This window comes from Dipodomys ordii, unplaced genomic scaffold (genome assembly GCF_000151885.1).
Source record: "Dipodomys ordii isolate 6190 unplaced genomic scaffold, Dord_2.0 Scaffold23, whole genome shotgun sequence".
In the NCBI taxonomy this organism is placed as follows: Eukaryota; Metazoa; Chordata; class Mammalia; order Rodentia; family Heteromyidae; genus Dipodomys; species Dipodomys ordii.
In genome coordinates, this window is record NW_012267239.1 from 585578 (window position 1) to 608236 (window position 22659).

Genomic DNA, 22659 nt, shown 5'->3' on the forward strand with positions numbered 1-22659 from the left:
AAAAAAACAGAAGGGGTGACATTAATCAAGAAATATTGTGTTCATAAACTAACTTGCTGAATTGAAACCCCTTTGAATAACTACTTTCCTTTGAATAACTACTTTCCTTTGAATAACTACTTTCCTTTGAATAACTACTGTTTCCTTTGAAGTTATAAGGATTACTCCTTAATTTAAAATGGACCAGGTATTGCTTATGTGGAATCAGATACATAGAATTCCAAGACACATCAACTTGAGGGTAATTGTAGGAGTCTATGTCCTTGTGGAGAGAGGGTAAGGGCAGGTGCCAAGTCACAAATGGTGTGGGCAGGGAAACAGTCTTTGCATATGTTGGCCTGGCTTGACTACATCCCCTAGCTATTAACCAAGACATACATCTCAATATGTACAAGCTTTTGGACTTCTTGAAATAGTCTCAATACATTCTTAGGCTGGCCTTGTACTCTGAAACTCAGTAGTGAGATTCATGACTCAGCTTCCCAAGTAGCTGAGACCATAAGCATGAATCACCATGCCCATCCCTGTATGAAGAAGACATCTTTCCTCAATGTAATTAAAGTCTACCACCAGCTGACTAAGCAAATGAGAATGTCCCATAATGCCTGAGTGAGCCTCACTCAATCTGAAATGCCTAAAGAGCAGACCTCAGGCTTCCCCGAAGAAGGAGGAATTCTGTGTGCAGAGAGCAGTTCAGGTCATTGGCAAGCATTCTAAGCTGCCTAGCTGACAGCCTGCCCTGCTGGAGCCATTGAACCTCTCCAGCCAGTCCCCACAATCACTGACTTCATTTCCTTTCAAAGAAATTTAATGTATATTCTACAGGTTCTGCCTTTGCTTGAGTCTGATTGACACAGGTTGTGGCTACAAGTGCTGTAGATGAACAGAATCATAAAAATGAATTTTTGGCACTGGTTCTGGATTTTCTGTAATTCATCTCTCAGGGAATGGAAACTAAAAGCATTAGTGACACTTTTCAGTGGATCTGTTCCATGGTATGGTGGCTACCACCATAGAAGTTTACAAGCCTGTGCCTGAAAGTTCTAGCCCATCCTGTGCACCTTGCCCTTACCCCTATAGCCATGTAGAAAGGTCCTTGTCCTAAAGCTCCTGATGTCCTTTAACCTCTATCCACTCACTAGCTGCTTGGCTTCAGTAGCTGATCTATGACTTGCACATCAGCTTTCTTTCCTTATGTACAATCTCGACCATGGACTCTTACCTGCTTTGTCCCATTAGAAAGGACAAAATAATGGCATTTGCAGGGAAATGGAACTAAAGCCAATTATTTTGAGTGAGGTAAGCCAAGAACAAAGACAAATGGCCCATGGTCTCCCTGATATGTGGATGCAAAAGCCAAAATGCAAGGAGATATGACAAAGTAAACAGGACTCGAGAAACAAAGAACAGCCACTCATTTTGTCTATCATTGCTAAATGATTCCATATTCTTGAACATAGGTATGGTATACATATATGCACACAATGGAGGGAAGCCAGGAAGAGGATGCAGAATAAGTGGGAAATGGAGCAACACACAACAAAGGGGCCCATCAACTGCACTGGACATAGAAGAAAAAGAACTAAGCAATCCAAAGACAGCGATGGGAAGGGAGGAATGAGAGGGAAAGAGGGAACAGCCTACACTAAGCAAAAGGAAAGAAATGTAAACGTCATCTGATGTGGAAGAAATAATTGTATTGTCAAAGCTCATAGAATTCACAAACTTTATAGATTATGATAAATACAATTTGCCTTCTCTTTGTGACTTTAACTAAGTATCACTATTCTACAATACTGTGAAATATGTGAAATTTATGTAATCACCTAATCTCAATTAAAAAAAAAAGTGAGAGAAGGGAGAGGTTAGGAGCGATGGGTGACAATGTTGTCAGACACCTTGTATTCATAGACTGTCTTGTAGAATGGGAACTTCTTTGTACAACTACTTAAAGATAATCATAATATAAATGTAAAAAAAAAGTCTTTCAAGGCTTTTTTGTCCATGCTGACTTTAAACCAGGATCCTCAGAACTCAGCCTCCTGAGTAGTTAGGATTACAGGCATGAGCTACTAGTGTATAGTAAAGAGGTTAGTTTCTTTTTATAAAGGATCATATTAGGGTTTTGACTGTGGTTAATCCACAGTTTACTATATTTTTAAAATCTTTTATGTCTTAGCCATTTAGGAAAAAACTTTTTTTATCATATCAAATCCTAACACACATACTGGTGTGTTTATAAAAACTGTTTTACATATTTTATTTTTATTATAATTTTGAATAAAAATTGTTTTATGAAATCCTTGTTTTTTGTTATGTCTTTTACAACAATTTTATTATTAGTTTTCTTTTTACTTTTTTTGGGGGGGTCTGGTCGTGGGGCCTGAACTCTGGGCCTGGGCGCTGTCCCTCAGCTCTTCAGCTCAAGGCTAGTGCTCTACCACTTGAGCCACAGCACCACTTCTGGCTTTTTTCTTTTAGCTTATGTGGTGCTGAGGAATCGAACCCAAGGCCTCATGGGTGCGAGGCAAGGGCTCTACCACTGAGCCACCTTCCCAGCCCCTATAGAGTGTTTTTTTATTCTCTATTGTTTAATTCTCTACTGAGTTCCTTAAAAATATGTACATTTTTTACAACACTGACCAAGATCCTCATTTTCTGTGAGGTCAACATTAGGCTGTCTCCGCTTTAAAAAAGTTTGTTTAGATAAGGTACATTTTTTTTCTTTTTGTGCAAAATCTTGTCTAAACTGTTGTAATTTTGTACTTTTTGTACCTTGTGTACTACCTCTTGTCCTTTTATTTTTAACGTATTGGGAGAACGTGTGATCTTCCAGGTTTCTGTCGGGCAACCTTTAATTTTTTTTGTTTATACATTTCCATTTTTTAAAATATATAAAATGGATTATTTTTACACTTACCTAGTACCTGTTCAGCCAATCTCTTTTTTTCTAAGTCTGTCTTTGTTAATAACATCTTGTATAATGTAGCCAGCATTTTTTTACTATCTGCCCAGGCCAGAACCGGTTTTACTACAGCAGGTTGATAGAATTTAATATCCATATTTGTTTTTTTAATTTAGGTAAATTCTTTGCACCACTTTTACAGGTATGCCAATCTGATTGTGGTTTAAATTTTTCTTTCTTTCATTTTTTTTTTTTGGGTCCGGTCGTGGGGCCTGAACTCTGGAGCTGGGCGCTGTCCCTCAGCTCTTCAGCTCAAGGCTAGCGCTCTACCACTTGAGCCACAGCGCCACTTCCGGCTTTTTTCTTTTTGCTTATGTGGTGCTGAGGAATCGAACCCAGGGCCTCTCAGGCATGCAAGGCAAGCGCTCTACCACTGAGCCACCTTCCCAGCTCTGGTTTTAATTTCCACCAGTTTTTTTTATTATTTTAATTATAGTTATGTTGCAATTGTTAGTAAAATGTTAACTTTGTTTTTGGAGATACCAAGTAAAGTGTTTGAATTGCTCCCCCTGCTGTTCCAAATCCGCCACGACCCGCTCGGCTCTTGGGCACCATCTCGTAGCCCTCCAGCCCCGCCGCACCGGGGCGCAGCTCGGAGGGAGTTGATCAGCTACACCCGAGGTCCGCAGAGCCGAGCCCCGCTCCTGGAGCAGCCCCTTCGGGCCGATGCTGGCCTTCTCCGGCTGGGCGCGCCCGGGCCACGGCGCCGGTGGGAGTCGCTGGTGGGAGAAGCGGCCGCTTTGCCAGGCAGGCTCCAGGGGCGGGTTGGTCCGACATGGAGTCACCTCGCTCAGGGAGGGCGTCTCTCTGGGTCTCCCGCTGCCCTGGGTTTTTATATGTTTTAGTCTGGCCCTTTATTTTTGGCTAGGTCTGATTACCAGGGCTATCTTGGTAACAGCTTCGCTTCTGGCCAGGTGTGGTTATTGATGAGGGCCGAGCTGGCTTGTCTCTAGCTGAGTTTGGTTATTGATGAGGGCTGGGTTGCCTTGGTGATGGATCTGCAGGCTTCCTGTGTGTGTGTTTTTAGCTACCCATTTTATAGTTTTAGCTTTTAACTCTTACAGCTTAGTATTTTATGTTATTTTACAGCACACATATATTTAATATGTTTTGTTCAATAGTTTAATATTCACAGTCATGTCAATATTCAATAACACACTGTCAGTGCATACTATGTCAGTATTTATAAGACACTATGTCAATATTTATCATATTCACCACAAGTAGATAGTGGCCCACTGCTTGTTGGACAGCTTCCAATGTTGCCTATTGTTCTGAGCCCCCTCATACAACACTGATTTGTATAATAAAAGGCATATGCTATTTCCAACATCCAGAGTCTAAAAGGTACACAGTCTCATTTTCTTTTTCTTAGTGGTGGGGTTTGAACTCTGGGCCTAGGCGCTGTCCCTGAGCTCTTCAGCTCAAGGCAAGCACTCTACCACTTGAGCCACAGTGTCACTTCCAGTTTTCTGGTGGTTTATTGGAGATAAAGAGTTTCACACACTTTACTGCGGGGGCTAGCTTTTAACCATGATCCTCAGATCTCAGCCTCCTGAGTAGCTAGGATTACAGGCATAAGCCACCAACACCCCACCACAGCCTCATTTTCTAGTGGTGGTAAAAAGGGCAGAAGAATCAAGAGGCGAGGCAGTTTTTCCCTGATTGCTGGAAGGATTAGGCATGATGATTATGCCCACTCATTTCCAAGAAACAGAATTTTGTCAGAGATTATCAGTCATCTCTGCTGGTAGTGGTATCATAATGCTACAGACAGGGTATCTGAGGCTGAAGCTCTTATCTTGTTGCCCAACAAGACACCATCTGGGTCATGGAAGTTTTAGATATCAAAATTTAGAGGGATTCACTTAAAACCTGACTTACCCATTTCAGACATATAGGCAGGGTCGTTTATGGTCACAATGGTGTTTGGCTTGGATTTGGTTGGGTAATACTGGGATGACAATCTAGGGCTTCATGCTTGTTAGAGAGGCATTCAATCACTTGACTCATGCCTCCAGCCCTTTTTGCTCTGGTTAGTTTTGAGACAGAATCTCATTTTTACCCCCAGACTAGCCTGAAAGCCAAGCTTTCCATGTAGCTGGAACAACTGGTGTGTGTGTGTGTGTGTGTGCGTGTTTTGTTTTGTTTTTATTTTTGTTTTTGTTTTGCCCATCCTGGGGCTTGAACTTGGGAAGGGCCTGGACTCTATCCCTAATCCTATCTGTGCTCAAGGCTAGAGCTCTACCAAGACTTGAGCCACAGTGCCAACTTCTGGTCTTTTCTGTTTATGTGGCACTGAGGAATCAAACCCAGGGCTTCCTGCATCCACATTCCCAAGACCTACAACATGCTTTTTCCTTCTTCTGTTGACAGGTTCTTGCAAATCCTTTTACCCAGGCTAGCCTGGAACCTCTACCCTCCTAATCTCTGCCTCCTGAGTAGCTAGCATTAATCACCGATGTCTAGTCTAAAAATGTTTATTTTGAGACAGGGTTTTGCTCTGTAGCCTGGCTGGCCTTGAACTTGTAATCCTCCTGCCTCAGCCTCTCAAGTGTTGGGATTACAAGTCTGCGATTTCTTTTTGTTGTTGTTTCTGTGACAAATACCTGAAGGAATTTATTTTGGCACTTAGTCTCAGAGAGTTTAGTCACTGGGCAGGTGAATGCATCATATTGGGACCAAGGGCAGGATATTATGGCAGCGGGAGTGAATGGCAAAGGATGCTACTTCATGAGAGCCAAAGACATGCTATGGATTTCCAAGGCACCCTCCCCCAATAACCTACTTCCTCTAAAATACCCCTACCTTCCAATAATGCCATCCCTGACCTAATTAGGTCAGAACCTTCAAGATCAAATCACCACTCAATAGCACCACCAGCTGAGAACAAAACCTTCAATATCTGGTGAGCCTTCTAGGGCAGATGTTTTATATCCAACACCCACACCTGGGTGCCATTCTTTTTGTTTGTTTTGTTTTTTGTCATTTGTGGGGCTTGAACTCTGGGCCTGAGCACTGTCCCTCAGCTCTTCAGCTCAAGGCAAGTACTCTACCGCTTGAACCACAGTGCGACTTCTGGTTTTCTAGTGGTTTGTTGGAGATAAAAGTCTCGCGGAGTTTCCTGCCCGGGTTGTCTTTGAACCGAGATTCTCAGATCTCAGCCTCCTGACTAGCTAAGATTATAGGCGTCAGCCACTGGTAATGAGTACATTTCTTATCAAGCATAGTTGCCTCCTCCTTTGTTTCCCCTTCCTATCCCTTCCCATCCCCCTGTCCCTCCCCCTGTGCTAACCTTTTTATGTGAGGATAGGCCTCCAGAAGCCAGCAGCTCCCCAGTATCTGGCTCCAGAATTCAGAGTCCATTTCCTGGTTCTTCTAGCATAGGTCCACCCCATGGTAAACAAGTTTGAGTCTAGCTTGTTGAGTAATGACCTTGGGCAGTTACTGTCCCTCTCTGATCCCCAGTCTCTCCTTTGGACTAGACCTGTACTCACTTGAGGGAGTGTGTGTGTGTATGTGTGAATGTATGGCAGTTCTGGGGCTTCAACTCAGGGTCTGGACACTTGAAACACAGCTATACTTCCAGCTTTTTTTTTGTATGTGGTTAAGTGGAGAAAAGAGTCTCATGGACTTTCCTGACAGGGCTGGCTTTGAACCACGATCCTTAGAGCTCAACCTCCTGAGTAGCTAGAATTACGGGTATGAGCCTAGCCTTACTTAAGTTTTTAACATATTTTATGGAAAAACAGTGTTGCGTAACAGCACATTTTATGGTCACATAATAATGGATAGCTTCCCCCTGCTATAGGATTATATGGAGCCTTTTCTGCTTACCCAAAATCTCCTAGAGGAAGCTGTAGCACTGGGTGCCCCATTGCATATAAATTCTTACCACTGGATATATGGACTTATTTCTTTTTCTTTATTTTTTCCTTAGACAATACTTTCTGATGAATATCCTGTAGATCCCAGCAGTTTTAAAAAAAATTATATATATATATATATATTTAAATTTTTATCAGTTTAAGTCCAAAAACCCATTAGAAGGAAGTTATTCTGCTGTTATTCCTTGAATAAACATTTCCTTTCTGTTATGGATAGCTGAATTCTGGCCTCTGTATCCCTTCCGCTGCCAGTGGCCACATGCTTGGGGGCCTGGTTGTTTCATTGTACTCAGGACAAGGACATACTGGTATTTAGAGCTGAGGCCACTGACCTTTTCTGATGGTAGAGACAAACCCCTGGTTACTGATTTACTTCTAGAATACTGCAGAAGTGCTGGAATGACAACTTTGAGCTTAGGGTTACAAAGATTGTGACTCCCATCTTGGGCACCATTGGGCTCATCATCATGACTCAGGTTACTAACTGCAGTAACGTAAGGACACTTAAGAAACCGGTGGTCAGAATACCCATCAGTGAGCCTGGAGGCAGTTCTATCCCCATTCTAGCCTTGAGAGCACTGTAGCCCTAACCTACAGCTTGACTGAAACAGTATGAGAAATTCAAAGCGAGGGCTGGGAAGGTGGCTCAGTGGTAGAGCGCTTGCCTTGCATATAAGAGGCCCTGGGTTTGATTCCTCAGCACCACAAAAGCAAAAAGAAAAAAGCTGGAAGTGGCGCTGTGGCTCAAGTGGTAGAGTGCTAGCCTTGAGCTGAAGAGCTGAGGGACAGCGCCCAGACCTAGAGTTCAGGCCCTACGACCGGACCCCCCACCCCCCCCGGCCAAAAAAAAAAATGAAAGAAAGAAAGAAATTCAAAGCCAGAGGTAGCAGCTTAGCTGCATTCTGATTCATTATCCACAGAAGCTGTGAGATGTTGTTGTTTCAAACTGGTTAAGTTTAATATCATCGTTCATGTAGTAATTTACAACTAGTAAAATTCCACAAAGCCTACTACCATCAATGTATGACTGATCCTATTGGTAAAATTGGTTATATATGTAAGGGTGGAAATAATCCATTTTGTGACATGTTCTTTGGAACTGAGGGCTCAGTGTGCTTTGGTGGCCCACAAAGATCATAAGACAAGAGAGCGTGATGGCCTCATGAGGTGATATGCAGACAGGAGGTTCGTACCGGGGAAGGTGGTACTATAGTCTACCAAACACTAGGTAGGACTAAATAGATTAGCATGGTCGAATGGCATGTGTGGCCTCTGACTCCTGGGTACAGGTACTGGTGTAGTCTCTAGGGCCCAAATCTCTGCCCTAGCTTGGCCTCTTAGCTCTTAATTGGGCTTCTAATTTTAGTATACATGCTGCCAAAGCAAGTACAAGCGAAGTTGTTCGGTTTTTCTTGGTGGCACTGAGGTTTGAACTCAAGGCCTTACACTTACCAGGCAGGTGCTCTACCTCTTATGCTACACCTCCAGCACCTGATGGGATTTCTTGCTGACGTGCTTAGTCTATGACCTCACTATCCCTACCCTTTACTGCATCCTGGCCTAACCACCCCATCCTATTTTGTCCTTTCTGCTTTACCTGCCTCATTATTTGTCTCCTATAATTGCATTTAATCATTTCTCAAATGCCCATGGCCCAAGATGTACTCATCCAGGATAGGGCCCCTCTTTCTAGGGTGGGAAGAGGGCTCAAGCAGAAGTGAAGGGAAGGTCTAACTCATTACCAACTCTATAAGGGGAGGCAAACAGAGTACCTGTATGCTGCCCAGCACATTCTATCTGGGCACCCCAGATACAGAGAAAATAAGCATGGCCCCTGGACAAGGATGACACATAAGTTCATGAGGCTTTCCATAGGTTTAGAAAGAATGGTATTGAATCATTTGCAAAGAAATGGAAGGACCTAGGAAAAAATCATGTTAAGCAAGTTAAGCTCAGAGAGACAAAGGATGTATGTTTTTTTCTCATATGAAGAAGCTAGAATTAATCTATAAATAAATATACACTTTGGGGTGTTTCCAAGGGCACACAAGTATATTAACTGAAATATGGTAGATTCAGGGGAAAACTCAAAGGGCGTCATTCCTTAGAAAATCTAACTCACAGTCCAACAAAATTAACATCAGGCCGGGTGCCGGTGGCTCACACCTGTAATCCTAGCTACTCAGGAGGCTGAGATCTGAAGATCGTGGTTCATAGCCAGGCCAGCCAGGAAAGTCTGTGACACTCTTATCTCCAGTTAACCAACAGAAAACCAGAAGTGGTGCTGTGGCTCAAGTGATAGAGTGCTAGCCTTGAGCTGAAGAGCTCAGGGACAGTGCCCAGGCCCAGAGTTCAAGCCCCATGACTGATAAAAAAAAAAAAAGAAAAAAAAAGTTAGTACAAGGAATCAGGTACTCAGAATGGGGGTGGAGGTGGGGGAAGGTAGATGAATAAAGAGAGAAAGTGAGGGGAGGTGCAACCTGGGGCAGAGCTCTGGGGCAGAGCAGTAAGTCAGGAAAGGGTGAAGAGGTTGGAATGATGACTGCGCATGACTGTGCAGTACTCAAAAGGGTGAGAACTGGATCCTCTGGAAAATTCAAACAGACCTTTATACAAATGTGAAAGTTACTACCCTGTTTGTTTACACTAGTGCTTTTTGGACTCTAAAAGCTTGAGACCTTGGAAATAAGACAAATGTTTGTTCTATGGTTAAATGTTTACCATCCCCTCTGCTTCCTAATGATAAGAAGTCAATTCTCACTATATGAGGTATACAAACTATACCTCATGTTAATGGTCACAACCACAAGATAGATTGATATCCTATGTTCTGCATGTATCTGTAGTGACCTCCCCTGTACTGAACTAGAAAAATAAACTTGTTTATGGGAGCTCCGGGCTCAGAAGCTGGTGAGCACTGGACCCCTTAGTTCCACACTTTCCTGTTCTGTCTTTTCTCATTTCTTCTGCTCCAGTATCCTGTAGTGATGTCACAGGTTGTGGTTAGCAACAAATGTTTATATCCTGTTTCTTACTCATTCTTTTTGACCCTCTTCTCCCTTTTAAAGAAATGCTTGCCTTTCTTATTTATTTTAGGGTTTTTTTTCCTTTTTAAAAATTTGTGCAGGGGCTGGGAAGGTGGCTCAGTGGTAGAGCGCTTGCTTTGCATGCCTGAGGCCCTGGGTTCGATTCCCCAGCACCACATAAGCAAAAAGAAAAAAGCCGGAAGTGGTGCTGTGGCTCAAGTGGTAGAGCGCTAGCCTTGAGCTGAAGAGCTGAGGGGCTCAAGTGGTAGAGTGTTAGCCTTGAGCTGAAGAGCTGAGGGGCTCAAGTGGTAGAGTGTTAGCCTTGAGCTGAAGAGCTGAGGGACAGCGCACAGGCCCAGAGTTTAGGCCCCACAACCGGACCCAAAACAAAACAAAACAAAACAAAAATTTGTGCAATGTTTTGAGGTAAAACAGTATTTTTCAGATAAATTATTTTATTACCCAGTTTTTTTGAATATTTGCTAAAGATTAATTCTTTAAGTTGTCACACAGATGTCCCAAACGGCAGTACCTCATTATTTACTGAACTTTTGTACTTACATTTTTCAGAGGAAAGAGTACTATTGTAAATTGTAAATAGTCAATAAATACCTATTGCATGCAAATCTGTAACTGGCAATGACATCTAGGAAGAAGAGATAAATAAAGTTTATTTCCTGTATAACATTCAAAAAAAAAAAAAGAAAATTGAAGAACCAGGTACCAGTAGCTCATGCCTTGTAATATTACTTAGGAGGCTAAACTCTGAAGATCATGGTTCAAAGCCAACCCTGGACAGGAAAGACTGTTCTGTGAGACTTTTTTTTTTTGTCAGTAGTGGGGCTTGAACTCTGGGCCTGGGCGCTGTCCCTCAGATCTTCAGCTCAAGGCAAAAGCTCTACCACTTGAGCCACAGCACCACTTCCCGTTTTCTGGTGGTTTATTGAAGATATGAGTCTCACAGACTTTCCTGCTTGGGCTGGCTTTAAACCTTGATCCTCATATTTCAGCCACCTGAGTAGCTAGGATTACAGGCCTGAGCCACCAACACCCGGCTGTTCTGTGAGACTCTTATTTCCAATTACCACAAGTGGCACTATGGTTCAAAGTGCTAGAGTGCTAACCTTGAGCAAAAGAGCTCAGGGGCAGCTACCAGACATGAGTTCAAGCCCTACAGCTGACAAAAAAAAGAAAAAGAAAAAGAAAAAAAATGAGGGAAGTGGGGTTGGGATGGGGGAAAATGATGAAAGAGATGACAAGGGCCAGGTGCTGGTGGCTTGCACCTGTAATCCTAGTTACTCAGGAGGCTGAGATCTAAGGATTGTGGTTTGAAGCCAGCCTGGGCAGGGCCACCCTGTGAGAGTCTTATCTCCCATTAACAACTCCAAAGCCAGAAGTGGTTCTGTGGCTCAAGTGGTAGAGCTCTAGCCTTGAGCACAAAGAGGCTCAGGAACAGAACTCAGGCCCTGAGTTCAAGGCCTACAACCAGGAAAAAAAAAAGGGGTGACCTGGGTCAAGATTCATTGTATTGGGGCTGTGAAGATGGCTCAGTGGTAGAGTGCTTGCCTTGCATTCATTAGGCCCTAGGTTCAATTCCTCAGCACCACATAAACAGAAAAAGCTACACGTGGTGCTGTGGCTCAAGTGGTAGAGTCCTAGCCTTGAGCTGAAGAGCTGATGGACAGCGCCCAGGCCCAGAGTTCAAGTGCCATGACCAAAAAAAAAAAAAATTCACTGTATCCATATAAAATTCGTTGTATCCATATACTACTCTGTTGAATGGCAACTCTTTTATACAACTACTTAAAGATAAAAATAAAGTCCACAATGTGGAAGTCAGAATTAGGACATTAATTCTGTGGAAGACTTGCTCCCAACCCAAGAAGTTTGCTGTGGTTCAATGCCCCGATCCTTTAACAGTTTTTGTTGTTGTTGTTTTTGGGGGTCTGGTTGTGGGGCCTGAACTCTGGGCCTGGGCGCTGTCCCTCAGCTCTTCAGCTCAAAGCTAGTGCTCTACCACTTGAGCCACAGCGCCACTTCCGGCTTTTTTCTTTTTGTTTATGTGGTACTGAGGAATCGAACCCAGGGCCTCATGCATGCAAGGCAAGTGCTCTACCACTGAGCCACCTTCCCAGCCCAATAGTTTTGTGTTGTTGTTGTTTTTGTTGGTCATGGGATTTGAACTCAGGACCTGGGTGTTATTCCTGAGCTTTTTTGCTCAAGGCTAGCACTCTACCACTTTGAACTACCTCTCCACTTCTGGTTTTCTGGTGGTTAACTGGAGATAAGGGTCTCCTGGCCTTTCCTGCCCAGGCTGGCTTTGAACCAAAATCCTCAGATCTCAGCCTCCTGAGTATCTAGGATTACAAGTATGAGTCATCAGTATCCAGCTTTTGTAACAGTTTTGAGGCTGCTAGATCAGCCACAACTTTCAAACATTTCCTTGTTCGTGAGTAGAATTTTGATATAAAATGATTTAAGTGAAACCCTGGAACCCATTACCTGACAGGTAAGTGCAGTTAGAGTTGGAACACAGGGTGCAGGGTACATGAAGGGTTGGAGTCCTGCTAATGAACTTCCAACTCTGCTCCTTCCTGTGGATCTCAAGTCTTCTTTCTATTTCCTCCTGAAGCCAGCTGTTCTCCACCTTTTTGTCGTTTGTGGGGGGCTGAATTCTGGGCCTGGGTGCTGTCCCTCAGTGCTTTAGGTCAAGGCTGGCACTCTACCACTTGAGCCACAGTGCCACTTCTGGCTTTTTTGTGCTTATGTGATGCTGAGGAATCAAACCCAGGGCCTCATGTAGACAAGGCAAGCGCTGTACCACTGAGCCAACTCCCCAGCCCGTTCTCCACCTTCTTTAACAAGTAGTCTGAATTCTGAAGCCCTTCTACAGCCACTGCCTCTCTAGGCTTTGGATGAACATCAAGGTCTGAGTGGAGGGATTTGTCACAACTAAAATGGGAACCTGCTAGGACCTATGAGCTAGGAATCCTGCAGCTTAACACAAGATCATGAAGGCCAGCCAAGAGATACCATTATTATGCAGTAAGAGTAATGTTTATTGAGAATGGCTCATTACAAATAAAATATATTTATGTATAAAATCTCTGCAATGCAAAAGATCCCTTTCATCCCCTTGTGGCTGGAGGGAACAAAGCCACTTTCTGTCCCACATGGCTTCAGAGGTTGCACTGACTGGGGTGCAGTGTGAGGATGGGCTAGGCAATTGAGGGTGCCATGTGCTGTGGACAAAGTCCCTGATGTCCAGGCTCTTTTTTCAATCCCATTTTCATGACTTGTGCAAGAACACAGTGTGGCTTGTGTACTGTCTTTATGATTCTCCTCTGTGTCTTGGGGATGAGCAGGGTTGTTTGTGTGTGTGTGTGTGTGTACGTTTTGTTAATTTTACCAACAGGTGACCTGTAATCTATAACTTGCTCTGAAAATCCATTATCTGGACCCAAAGACAACATTCCTAAATGTCCTGGATGGAAGAGGTGCTGTGACTACTTTCTGTGGAGGTCACTTCCCAATGACCACCATGCCAGCATGGACACCACACTTCATGTACATCCACATAGCATGAGGGCTTCGCTTGGTCCTGTCAGCTTCCTTCATGAAGTTATTCTTGTGAGAAGTTCACACCTGAACCTCTCCTGAGGACACTCATACTTCACAGCAGCTGTGAGTATTAGGGGCTGGAAATCAGAATTCCCTGGAGCCATGGGTGATCTAGCATTAAGGCAATGAAAATGAAACCAGACAAAAGCTAACATGAGTGTCTGAAGTCCAGAGTTGCTTCCTAGCTGAAAGCATCTCCCTCTTGGGCCAATGCTGTCCAGTATTGAGGAGCAATATGGGTAGGTGATCTGACAGCCCTTTTAAGCGCAAACTACCTCTGCCCCTCAGAGCTACCAAGATGAGAGAGGGCCACTGGTGGGCAGGAGAAGCAGCTGCTTCCATATCATACCTGGGGTAATAGAAGATCAAGTCCCAGAAATGTAGAGATGGTGTGCTATCAGGGTACCCCTGCCTCTTTGCCAGAGGCAGTCCATGAGAGATGGGTGTCCCTAGCCTCTTTGAGAATGACCTATTTCCCTTGTTTCTTAGGTACAGATGTAGGTTCACGATCCAGCTCCACCAGTCTTGATAGGCTGTCCCCAGTGCTCAAGCCTCCTCCTCTGTAAGGTAAGGGGCCTGGCACTCAGACCACTGGCTAAGCCTCTTCTTTGAAAAAACTTGAGCTAGCTTACCTGCTGTGTGAAAGAGGTACTAGTGGTTCCAAAGTACCTGCAGTCTCACTATTATTGTTTTACTTGAAGGTGACACTCACCCCCCCCAAAAAAAGCAAAATCTTAAATTTCAATAAAATAAACATTCCTGCTTCCAAAAAGAAAAAGCAATCAATTTCTGTCATTGCTACTTGCTGTGCTGTATGACTCTGGTGTTACCCCTCCTCTGTCAAGACAGACAGGAGCCAAGGTTCCGTGCAAAAGGTCCTGGTGTGAGTGGGTAGGAGCTGTATGCTGCCTCCTGACCATTGTTCTGGGAGCACTCAGCCCCCAGAGACCTGGCGGTCCCCACCCTCAGACGACAGCCCCTGCTCTTCAGATTCAGGCTGGTGCCAGAAGGCGTCAAGGAAATAAAAGGCTCTCTCAGGTCTGGGCAGCTGTTGATTCCTGGAGAATTTCTGTGCTGCTGGCTAACAGAACCAGTAGTGGAGCCAGGCCCAGCAACTCCCAAAGGCCCTCCACCCTATGGAACTGTAGTACCCAAAAGGCTGGGAGCATTCCTATGTCTGCGCTGCAGACTGGCTGTGAGGTGTTTTATGCTGCATTAGCCTTGATAGTGGTCACAGAAACTTGCACATGCTGAAGGCAGGAGGCAGTAATAGTGGCATCCACCATTGGGCAGGGTTGGGGAAGGGGGTGCTATGGAACACTTCTAGATCTGGGCTTTAAGGGGTCCAGTTTCTGGGGCCTGGGTTCAGCTGTGCTTTCTCCAAACACAGACGCTGTCTTGACAAGCAGCAGAAGATCACACACTTCTCTCTCCAAGGATCAGTCCTGAGGCCAGAGCTTTCCCCTTGCCAGAAGACAACATGGGTATCCCTAAGGAAGGACTTCATCTGCACACAGTTGGAATTGGGTTTGGGGTCTGGGGGGAGACTCCCCTCAGATGCTCTGGGGATGTCTTCAGCAATCAGCAGGTGTTTAGGGTAAGTGGCATGGTGACGCATAGCACTGGTTGACAAACTAGCTGTACCATAGTTTCCTAGAGTTCTCCAGGGCTTTGTCAGACAGACTGATGCTACAGTTCTGCATCCTAGCCCCGGAAGCCCCCAGCCTGGGCATCCTGAGTAGACCTGCCTGGCTAGGGGCAGGTAGGCCTGGGCATACCAGGCTCTTACTGTCAGCTGTCCAGGTAGACAAAGAGGATGTCCTCATCTGTGCCATAGCTGGTTCTGGCCTCCTCAAAGTTACTGATGCTGGTGCTGCACATTCCTGCTGAGGGTGGAAAGGGAAGAGTGGGGTCAGTAGGTGGAGGGGAGCTGGGGCTGAGTATGTACCACCTGCTTAGCTGCATCTTGGCTCAAGTCTCCCACCCCCAGGAAGTCTTCCTTGTCTATTATGGCATCATCAGTTCTTTTGCTGACTCTTCCTCATTTTAGCAAATGGAGAAAGTCCAGGGAGAGGAAGAAACATGTTCCAGGCCACATGGACAGGTCAGAGAAGTCTTTCCATGGCCTGAGGACAGATAGCTAGACTTTCTAACAAGTATGCCAGCTATCTTGAAAGGTTGGGAGGGGTGGAGATTACAGCCTGGGTAACCGAGAGAAGATTTGGGCAGGAGTGTGGAGATAGCGATGTGAGAGGGAGGGGTGGTAAGAGGCCAGCAGAGCTTCGTTTGTGGCTGGTTTGCTTGCATGACTAGGAGGGCAGTCCAAATGACAGGAACTTAGGAATCAAAGAGCTTTAGGGAGATCCTGGGTTGAATGGGAGGAAGTTGTAGGGACCAGGCATAATGGACAGTGAGCACAGACCAAACTATTCTACCCTGATTCCAGTACTCACGGTCAGCAAAGGCTGGATTGTTGTAGAAGATGCAGCCAGTGGCCCTGTTGTAGCCACGTAGAACAATGAAGTGGCCCTGGTAGTCAGGGGTGCGACAGAAGCAGCGGTGGCCACTGGGAGCGAAGCAGCAGTACTTGACAGGGCTGGAGCACAGGTCACAGTGCAGCACCCCTGAGTTCACCAGCACGATGGCCACATGGCCCTGGGCCAGGTGTGCTTGGATGTCCTGCACACTTACTGTACTGTGGGTAGGAAGGGGGTCAGCTTGTGACATTGATGCTCAGTTCACATCTCTCAAGTGGATGGATCCAAGCTTGCACTCCTGTTCCCTGGCGTTACAATGTTTTAGAGACCTGGCTTTGTCTTCTCTGTGCTCTGAGCTCCTTGCAGAAAAGCCCTTGTTTATTACTTTGACCTGAGCTAAGCATGGAACTAGTATGTGTATGGGTGCTGCAGATGGGTGAAAGGAGGAAATACTGAAAACACAAGGATTAGCTGGCCCTGTCAGCAAAAGCAGGCCGGAGGTCAGCTCCAGATGGACCCAACTGAGGGCCACTGGGGCAGCACAAAGAATGCTACTCCTAGCCTGGAGTCTGGATCATGAAAGATTATTTCTTCTTTACCCCCAATCCTATGTGGTTTACATTGGAAATGACCAGCCCAATTTAATCTAACTGGATTAGCCAGATGCAAAAACCAAACACTTTTCTGAAAAGCATTTCTTTCTTTCTTTTTTTTTTTCTAAGACTCTTTGTGACAAAAAGCATCAATCAGAAAAGGCTGACTGAGGGGCTGGGAAGTTGGCTCAGTGGTAGAGTGCTAGCCTTGAGCTGAGGGACAGCGCCCAGGCCCAGAGTTCAGGTCCCATGACTGGACCCAAAAAAAAAAAAAAAAAGGCTGACTGACCCCTTAACCAGGAGGCATATGATTCAACCCACCCTTCTGGTATCCCCTAGTAGCCAGCAACTTCAAGTAAAAACCCAAAAGAGACAGAAGGTGCTTTGGAAGGCTAGGGATGCCATTTGCTGAAAGGGCTGCTTGAATTGGGCCAAAGATTGGTGCCAGCTAAGGTATGAGGTAGTTTGGTTTGCTATCATGGGCAAAGAAATTTACCATTTTCCCACTTGGTATCTGAAACAAAATAGCTGGCAGAGTTTCCAGTGGTATGTACAAGTGGGGATTTCAGTTGTGGGGAAAAAAATAAGCAGTGGTGGACTGGAAGGGAAGGCTGTAGCTTCATGCAATCATGGGGGTGGAAATGCTGGGCTCGGATCACAGCACAGACACAATGATGGGGATGGCCCTAGGTCAGTTTCCCTCCCTGAGAAATGAGACAGCAACAGACATGTTGAGGGTCCTCCCTAAATAAATAGTAGTTACTTTCCTTCTCACATGTATTCATATGGCCAAAGGATGAATAGAAATTTGCTTCTCTATTTTTCTAATTTCCTATTGTGGTTAAAATTATGTTAACAAGAGACCAAGTATCTGTAAAGAAAGGGACAATTGAGAACAGTGGTCCAGCGAAGGACCACTAGGCTAGGGATTAGAAACGTAGGCTTACACATGGCCTCCACAGCCAGCCTGGAAAACACCACCGACATCCAGGCAAGAAGCCCCTATAGTCTGTTTGAACCCAGCCCCCATCATATAGATGAGAATGGGGAGGCCCCAGTAAGGTCACAACTCCTGGGACCAGGTTTCCCTAGGCAGCCTACACACTTGGTCTTCCCTGCTTCCTGTTTCTATCAATCACCTTGCCAGCACATTCTGCAAGCTGTCACTTCTACATTAGGGCTTCTGTGTTCTGTCCTGTGTCATCATCCTATTAATAATCCAACAGCTGGCCAGTGTTTCTCACTCCCCTGTCCCTCCAACACGGGCTCAGGATCCATCCCAGGCCAGAGCTTGAGCTATGTAGCCTCACTGATCACCAGTGTATGGAAAGACTATCAAGGCTCAGATGGACAAAATCAGTATCCACAGCTACCTAGGAAGGAGCCCTTGTTCTTTCTAACTTGTATCCCAGCTTATCCCCATCACCATCACAAAGTCTCCCCACCTGCAGTGTCACTGATGATGAGCAATCACTTACCATTTCTCCACCAGCACCTTGCAGGCCTTGGCTTGTGAGAAGAGTTGGTTCACTCGGGTCTCTTCTGTGTCAAAGTGCTTCCTATAGAACGACTGAAGAGAGAAAGGCAAGCCAGAGTTATCACCTACTCCAGCTATCTTCACCCCATTTGGATGAAGTGATATTATGGAGAGAGGGCAAAAAAACACAGAAGCCCTACTACAGGGGAAGTAGCTCATAAAATATGCTGTCTGTATAGGCCATATGAGGTTTGTGACCAGGGAACAGACAGGACCATAGAAGCTGGAAAAGGATACAAGCATGGGCAGCCAAACTTGCAGAGGACTGGTCACCTTCTGGTAGCCATCTGTAGCAGCCTAAAGCAAATGGGGGCCAGCCCCTTTCTATTCTTCAACCAGTCCAGATACACAGGCCTTTACCCCTCCCCCCACCCCCCCAACACACGACACACAGGCCTTCTTTATCTGGCCTGGAAGGTTCAAATGAGAGTTAGGATGACTGGGCCATGAAGTCAGCAGCGACTCTGCTCTGTCAAGTTTTGGAGCATAAGCCAAGATCTGCCTCTATGGCAGTTCTGGCTAAAACTAGTTCTGGCTTTGTATGAAGGTAGAACATATTGGTGTGTTACCACAGCTATCTATTTTAACATTATTTTTTCAAGAGAAAAAAATAAAAGAAAGACAATCTTGGTTTTCATCAGAATATGAATTACCCAGCCTAGAGCCAGCTGTCCTTGTGAAATAAGAAAATGAGCACACAATAGCTATATGAGGTCTGATACCCTGTACGGCCTTGAGCCTGCCTTGTGCTGGTGGATAGGAGGGAAAGATGAAGATTCTCTGGTTTCCATGGAAGGCAGGCTGTTCCTCAAGATTACCTGCCTGTAGCACATCTACTATTGGTCCAGCTTTCTGTATATTTACATGACCACTTAGGTGTCCAGGCCTTGACTGCTTTCTCTTCTAACTAGTATAACTGGCCTATGATACTGGTTGGCTCCAGGTGAGAAGGTACAGTGACTGGCTGCTGACCTGATTCTTTTTTTTGTTGTTGTTGGTTGTGGGGCTTGAACTCTGGGCCTGGGCACAGTCCCTCAGCTCTTCAGCTCAAGGCTAGCACTTTACCACTTGAGCCACAGCACCACTTCCGGCTTTTTCTGTTTCTATGGTGCTGAGGAATTGAACCCAGGGTCTCATGCATGCGAAGCAAGCACTCTACCACTGAGCCACCTTCTCAGCCCCCCCTCACCTGATTCTTGTAACCTTTGTCAACACCCAGAGTCTGGGTACAGAAGCGGTGCCTCACGCCAAAATGGCGCATCAGATAGGCCAGGTCAATTGTCCAGATGCTTCTGGTCAGCCGCAGCTCTTGTAGGGCACTCTCAAACTCTTCATCGTTCAGATGGCCCAGGTACCTGTGGGTAGACCAGTCAAGGTCAGCTTGCTCTTGAGAAGCTGGATCAGGTCACTCCTGCTCCCAGAAGGCTCTGTCCTTCAGTATGAAACCCTAAAACCTTCCCACATGCTGCCTGAGCACAACCCCAGGGCTGTCAGGGTGCACTCTGCGCCTGTGGCACTATCTAACCTGCAATTCTTGCATTTCTGCCCACTCTGACTTTACTGATTTCATTTTCAAAGATGAGGCCCTTAGAACATGAGTAGTTTTCAAGGTTTTAGGCACCATTTTGCTAACCCCCTTTTCCATAATCCCAAACGTATAACACACGAGGAAGAAGCTGCTCTGTGGCTTGGAGCCAACTGAAAACTTTTTTTTTTTTTTTTTGTCAGTCATGGGGTCTGAACTCTGGGCCTGAGTGCTGTCCCTTGAGCTGAAGACAGCTCAAGGCTAGTACTCTACCACTTGAGCCACAGCACCATTTTTCTGCTTATGTGGTGCTGTGGAATTGAACCCAGGGCCTCATGCTTGCAAAGTAAGCACTCTACCACTGAGCCATCCTCCCAGCCCCTGAAAACTCTTGTATAAGGTAATGTCTATAGTTTCTTTTGGCTTGTTCAAGTTTTTAAAAAAAATATTCATAGAGCATTCAGCTCTATGAATGAGGCTCCTGGGAGGGTGGAGGATATCCTTTCTGCTAGGCTTGGGTCCCTACGACTTTCCTGGCCATTCCAAGTTCTAGGCATTAGCACAAGTGGAGACCCGGGCAGCAGATCTACCCTTTGTTCACATTTACAAATGCAATAAATGGAAGGTGGATCTCCTACAAGCCTCAAAGATAGACACATAAACAAATGAATCCCAAAGGAGGTTTCCTGTGTGTCCCTTGAGCCATAATAGGTGATATGTACACTCACCGTAGCACCATCCTGGAGCAGGCCAGGCCACAGTCCCAGTGGTACAGCTGTTGGATGATGGGCACAGGTAATTGCACAAAATCCCCTGCACAGAAACACAGGAAGGTCTCAGGCCTCAGTACTGTGCTTGCCTTGCCACCCCTATCACCTACCACTGAGACTCTGAGAGCTCAAGAGCCTTCCCACGGCTATTCATTCTCTTTACACTATTGATGGCTCCCAAATAACAGCCAGATCATCTTGGCTCTACTGAAAATCCTCCTGTGGGCTGGATCTGATATCTTTCAGGACACCACCACCATGGTTGCTGCCCTAGTGCATCCTGCTTCCTCTCCAGCACCAGGCTACCAGCCAGGCAGAACCACTTGTCATAAGCCCTTATATCAGTGGCCTTGCATACCACTGCCTGGATGCTTCTGGCTCTCCAGAAGACAAATGTCTTCCCCTGAACCTCACTCCTTTGAAGTGTTGCCCCTCTCAGGCCTGGTCCTCTACTGTGTATACTCAAGAGTATGCTAGGCATTTCCTTCCGAGTCCTTCTTTTGGGAGGAATTCCAAGGAGACAAGGATAAGGGCTGTCTTCCTTCCTAGTTTTAAACCAAGATCATCAATGTGTGAAGGCTCTTAAAGCCCCCAGAATCATCAATGTGTGACAGCAATTGTTAGGAGGAGGTAACTGTCATACAAGCTGTATAAGTAGAATTCTCCCATAAGCTCTATCCACCACTGTCTCTGGCAACTTCTTAGTTTGTCCTTGCCAGGCTATGAAGTGAAGCAGAAAGGGCCAAATGTAGGTGTTTTAGTCAGAGCTTTGCCTCAGATTAGGTTTGGGTGGAGTAACCAATTTCCTCTCATTGGACAGAATTTGGCAAGTCCTAAAGTGGGGGACTTTGGTCTGATTTGGTCATTCAGTTGACAAATATTTTCCAAGAGCCTTGTAAATGTATGACTGTGTACTCTGGTGCAGTGATACCAGAAGCAAGGTCCTTGTCTTGATGGAAAACAAAAACAAATATAAGAGATAGCCAACAGGCTCAGCTAGGAAAATGATGGGGATGTGCATCGGGGAGGTGACAGTCAGGGAGGTGACAGTCATGAAGACGGTGAACAGCATGTGCTGTTCGCACATGGCCTTCCTAATTTGCTCTATCATGAATCTGGGCAAAGTTCAGAGTCTAGATGAGCATGATGGGGCTGCACCTGTAATCTCAGTACTCAGAAGGCTTATGTAGAAGGCTAACCAACTTGAGTTTGAGGCTAACCTGGACTATATAGTAAGATATGCCAAAGGGGGGGAAAATGCTCAAAGTTGGGTCACACATCCAAGGTTATGCAAGTGCCCACAGGAGGCACAATAATAAGGCAAACAGGCCACCTGTTGAGTTACCCTGACACTTGATTCCTCTATGAAATGTACTACCAAAGATACTACCCACAGAGTGCCAAGAGAACTTGGGACAACAATGTACAGAAAGCTTTTTACAGCTGCTGATATGAACCCTGCTTCTCAAAAGGAACCTCTAAAAGTTGCCTTTGGGCTGAGAAGGTGGCTCAGTGGTAGAGTGCTTGCCTCGCATGCATGAGGCCCTTGGTTCGATTCCTTATCACCACATAAACAGAAAAAGCCGGAAGTGGCGCTGTGGCTCAAGTGGTAGAGTGCTAGTCTTGAGCTGAAGAGCTGAGGGACAGCACCCAGGCTCAGAGTTCAAGTCCAACAACTGACAAAAAAAAAAAAAAAAAGACACAGAACATGGTGGCATTTTGATCCTGGACTTTCCACTTATTAAGCACTCACTGTATACTAGGTTGAAAAACATAAAGATGACTGGAAACTCAAACCCTGATCTCCAGGAACTTATATTCTAAAATAGTTCCCCATAATGTTCTAGTGGAAAAGAGCTCTTTGCAAGATGTAGTGCTGTCAGGGTAGATGTCTTCCCTTTTCAGATCCCTCATTGTGACCGTATACAGCTTTTTGCTTTTCTCTACTCCACAGCTTTTGCTCTTGCTGAACCCTTAACTCTGGAAATTTCTGTCCCGTCTCTGAACATCCAAATGTTCTATCTAGTCTCTCTCCCTCTGAAGGCCCCTCAATGTAGAGTCCTTAAGGTATTACATGTTGGGGCTAGGAAAGTGGCTCAGTGGTAGAGTGCTTGCCTTGCATGCATGAGGCCCTGGGTTCAATTCCTCAGCACCACATAAGCAGAAAAAGCTGGAAGTGTCGCTGTGGCTCAAGTGGTAGAGCACTATCCTTGAGCTGAAGAGCTGAGGGACAGCGCCCAGGCCCAGAGTTCAGGCCC

General features: G+C 45.4%; 1 protein-coding gene across 2 annotated transcripts in view; it reads right to left on the minus strand.

Moving 5' to 3' along the window:
• Positions 1 to 12913: 12913 nt before the first annotated feature.
• Gucd1 (guanylyl cyclase domain containing 1) overlaps positions 12914 to 22659 on the minus strand; it is a 26192-nt gene continuing 16446 nt past the window's right edge. The window contains exons 2-6 of one of the 2 annotated variants that reach the window (XM_013014468.1): positions 20360 to 20444; positions 19296 to 19461; positions 18048 to 18139; positions 15953 to 16194; positions 12914 to 15382 (exon numbers count right to left, since the gene is read on the minus strand). In XM_013014468.1, coding sequence (XP_012869922.1) covers positions 15291 to 15382; positions 15953 to 16194; positions 18048 to 18139; positions 19296 to 19461; positions 20360 to 20444 — 677 coding nt within the window. In that variant the 3' untranslated portion in view covers positions 12914 to 15290. Of the gene's footprint in view, positions 15386 to 15952; positions 16195 to 18047; positions 18140 to 19295; positions 19462 to 20359; positions 20445 to 22659 lie in introns of both variants that reach the window. The other variant, XM_013014467.1, reaches the window with a different exon arrangement.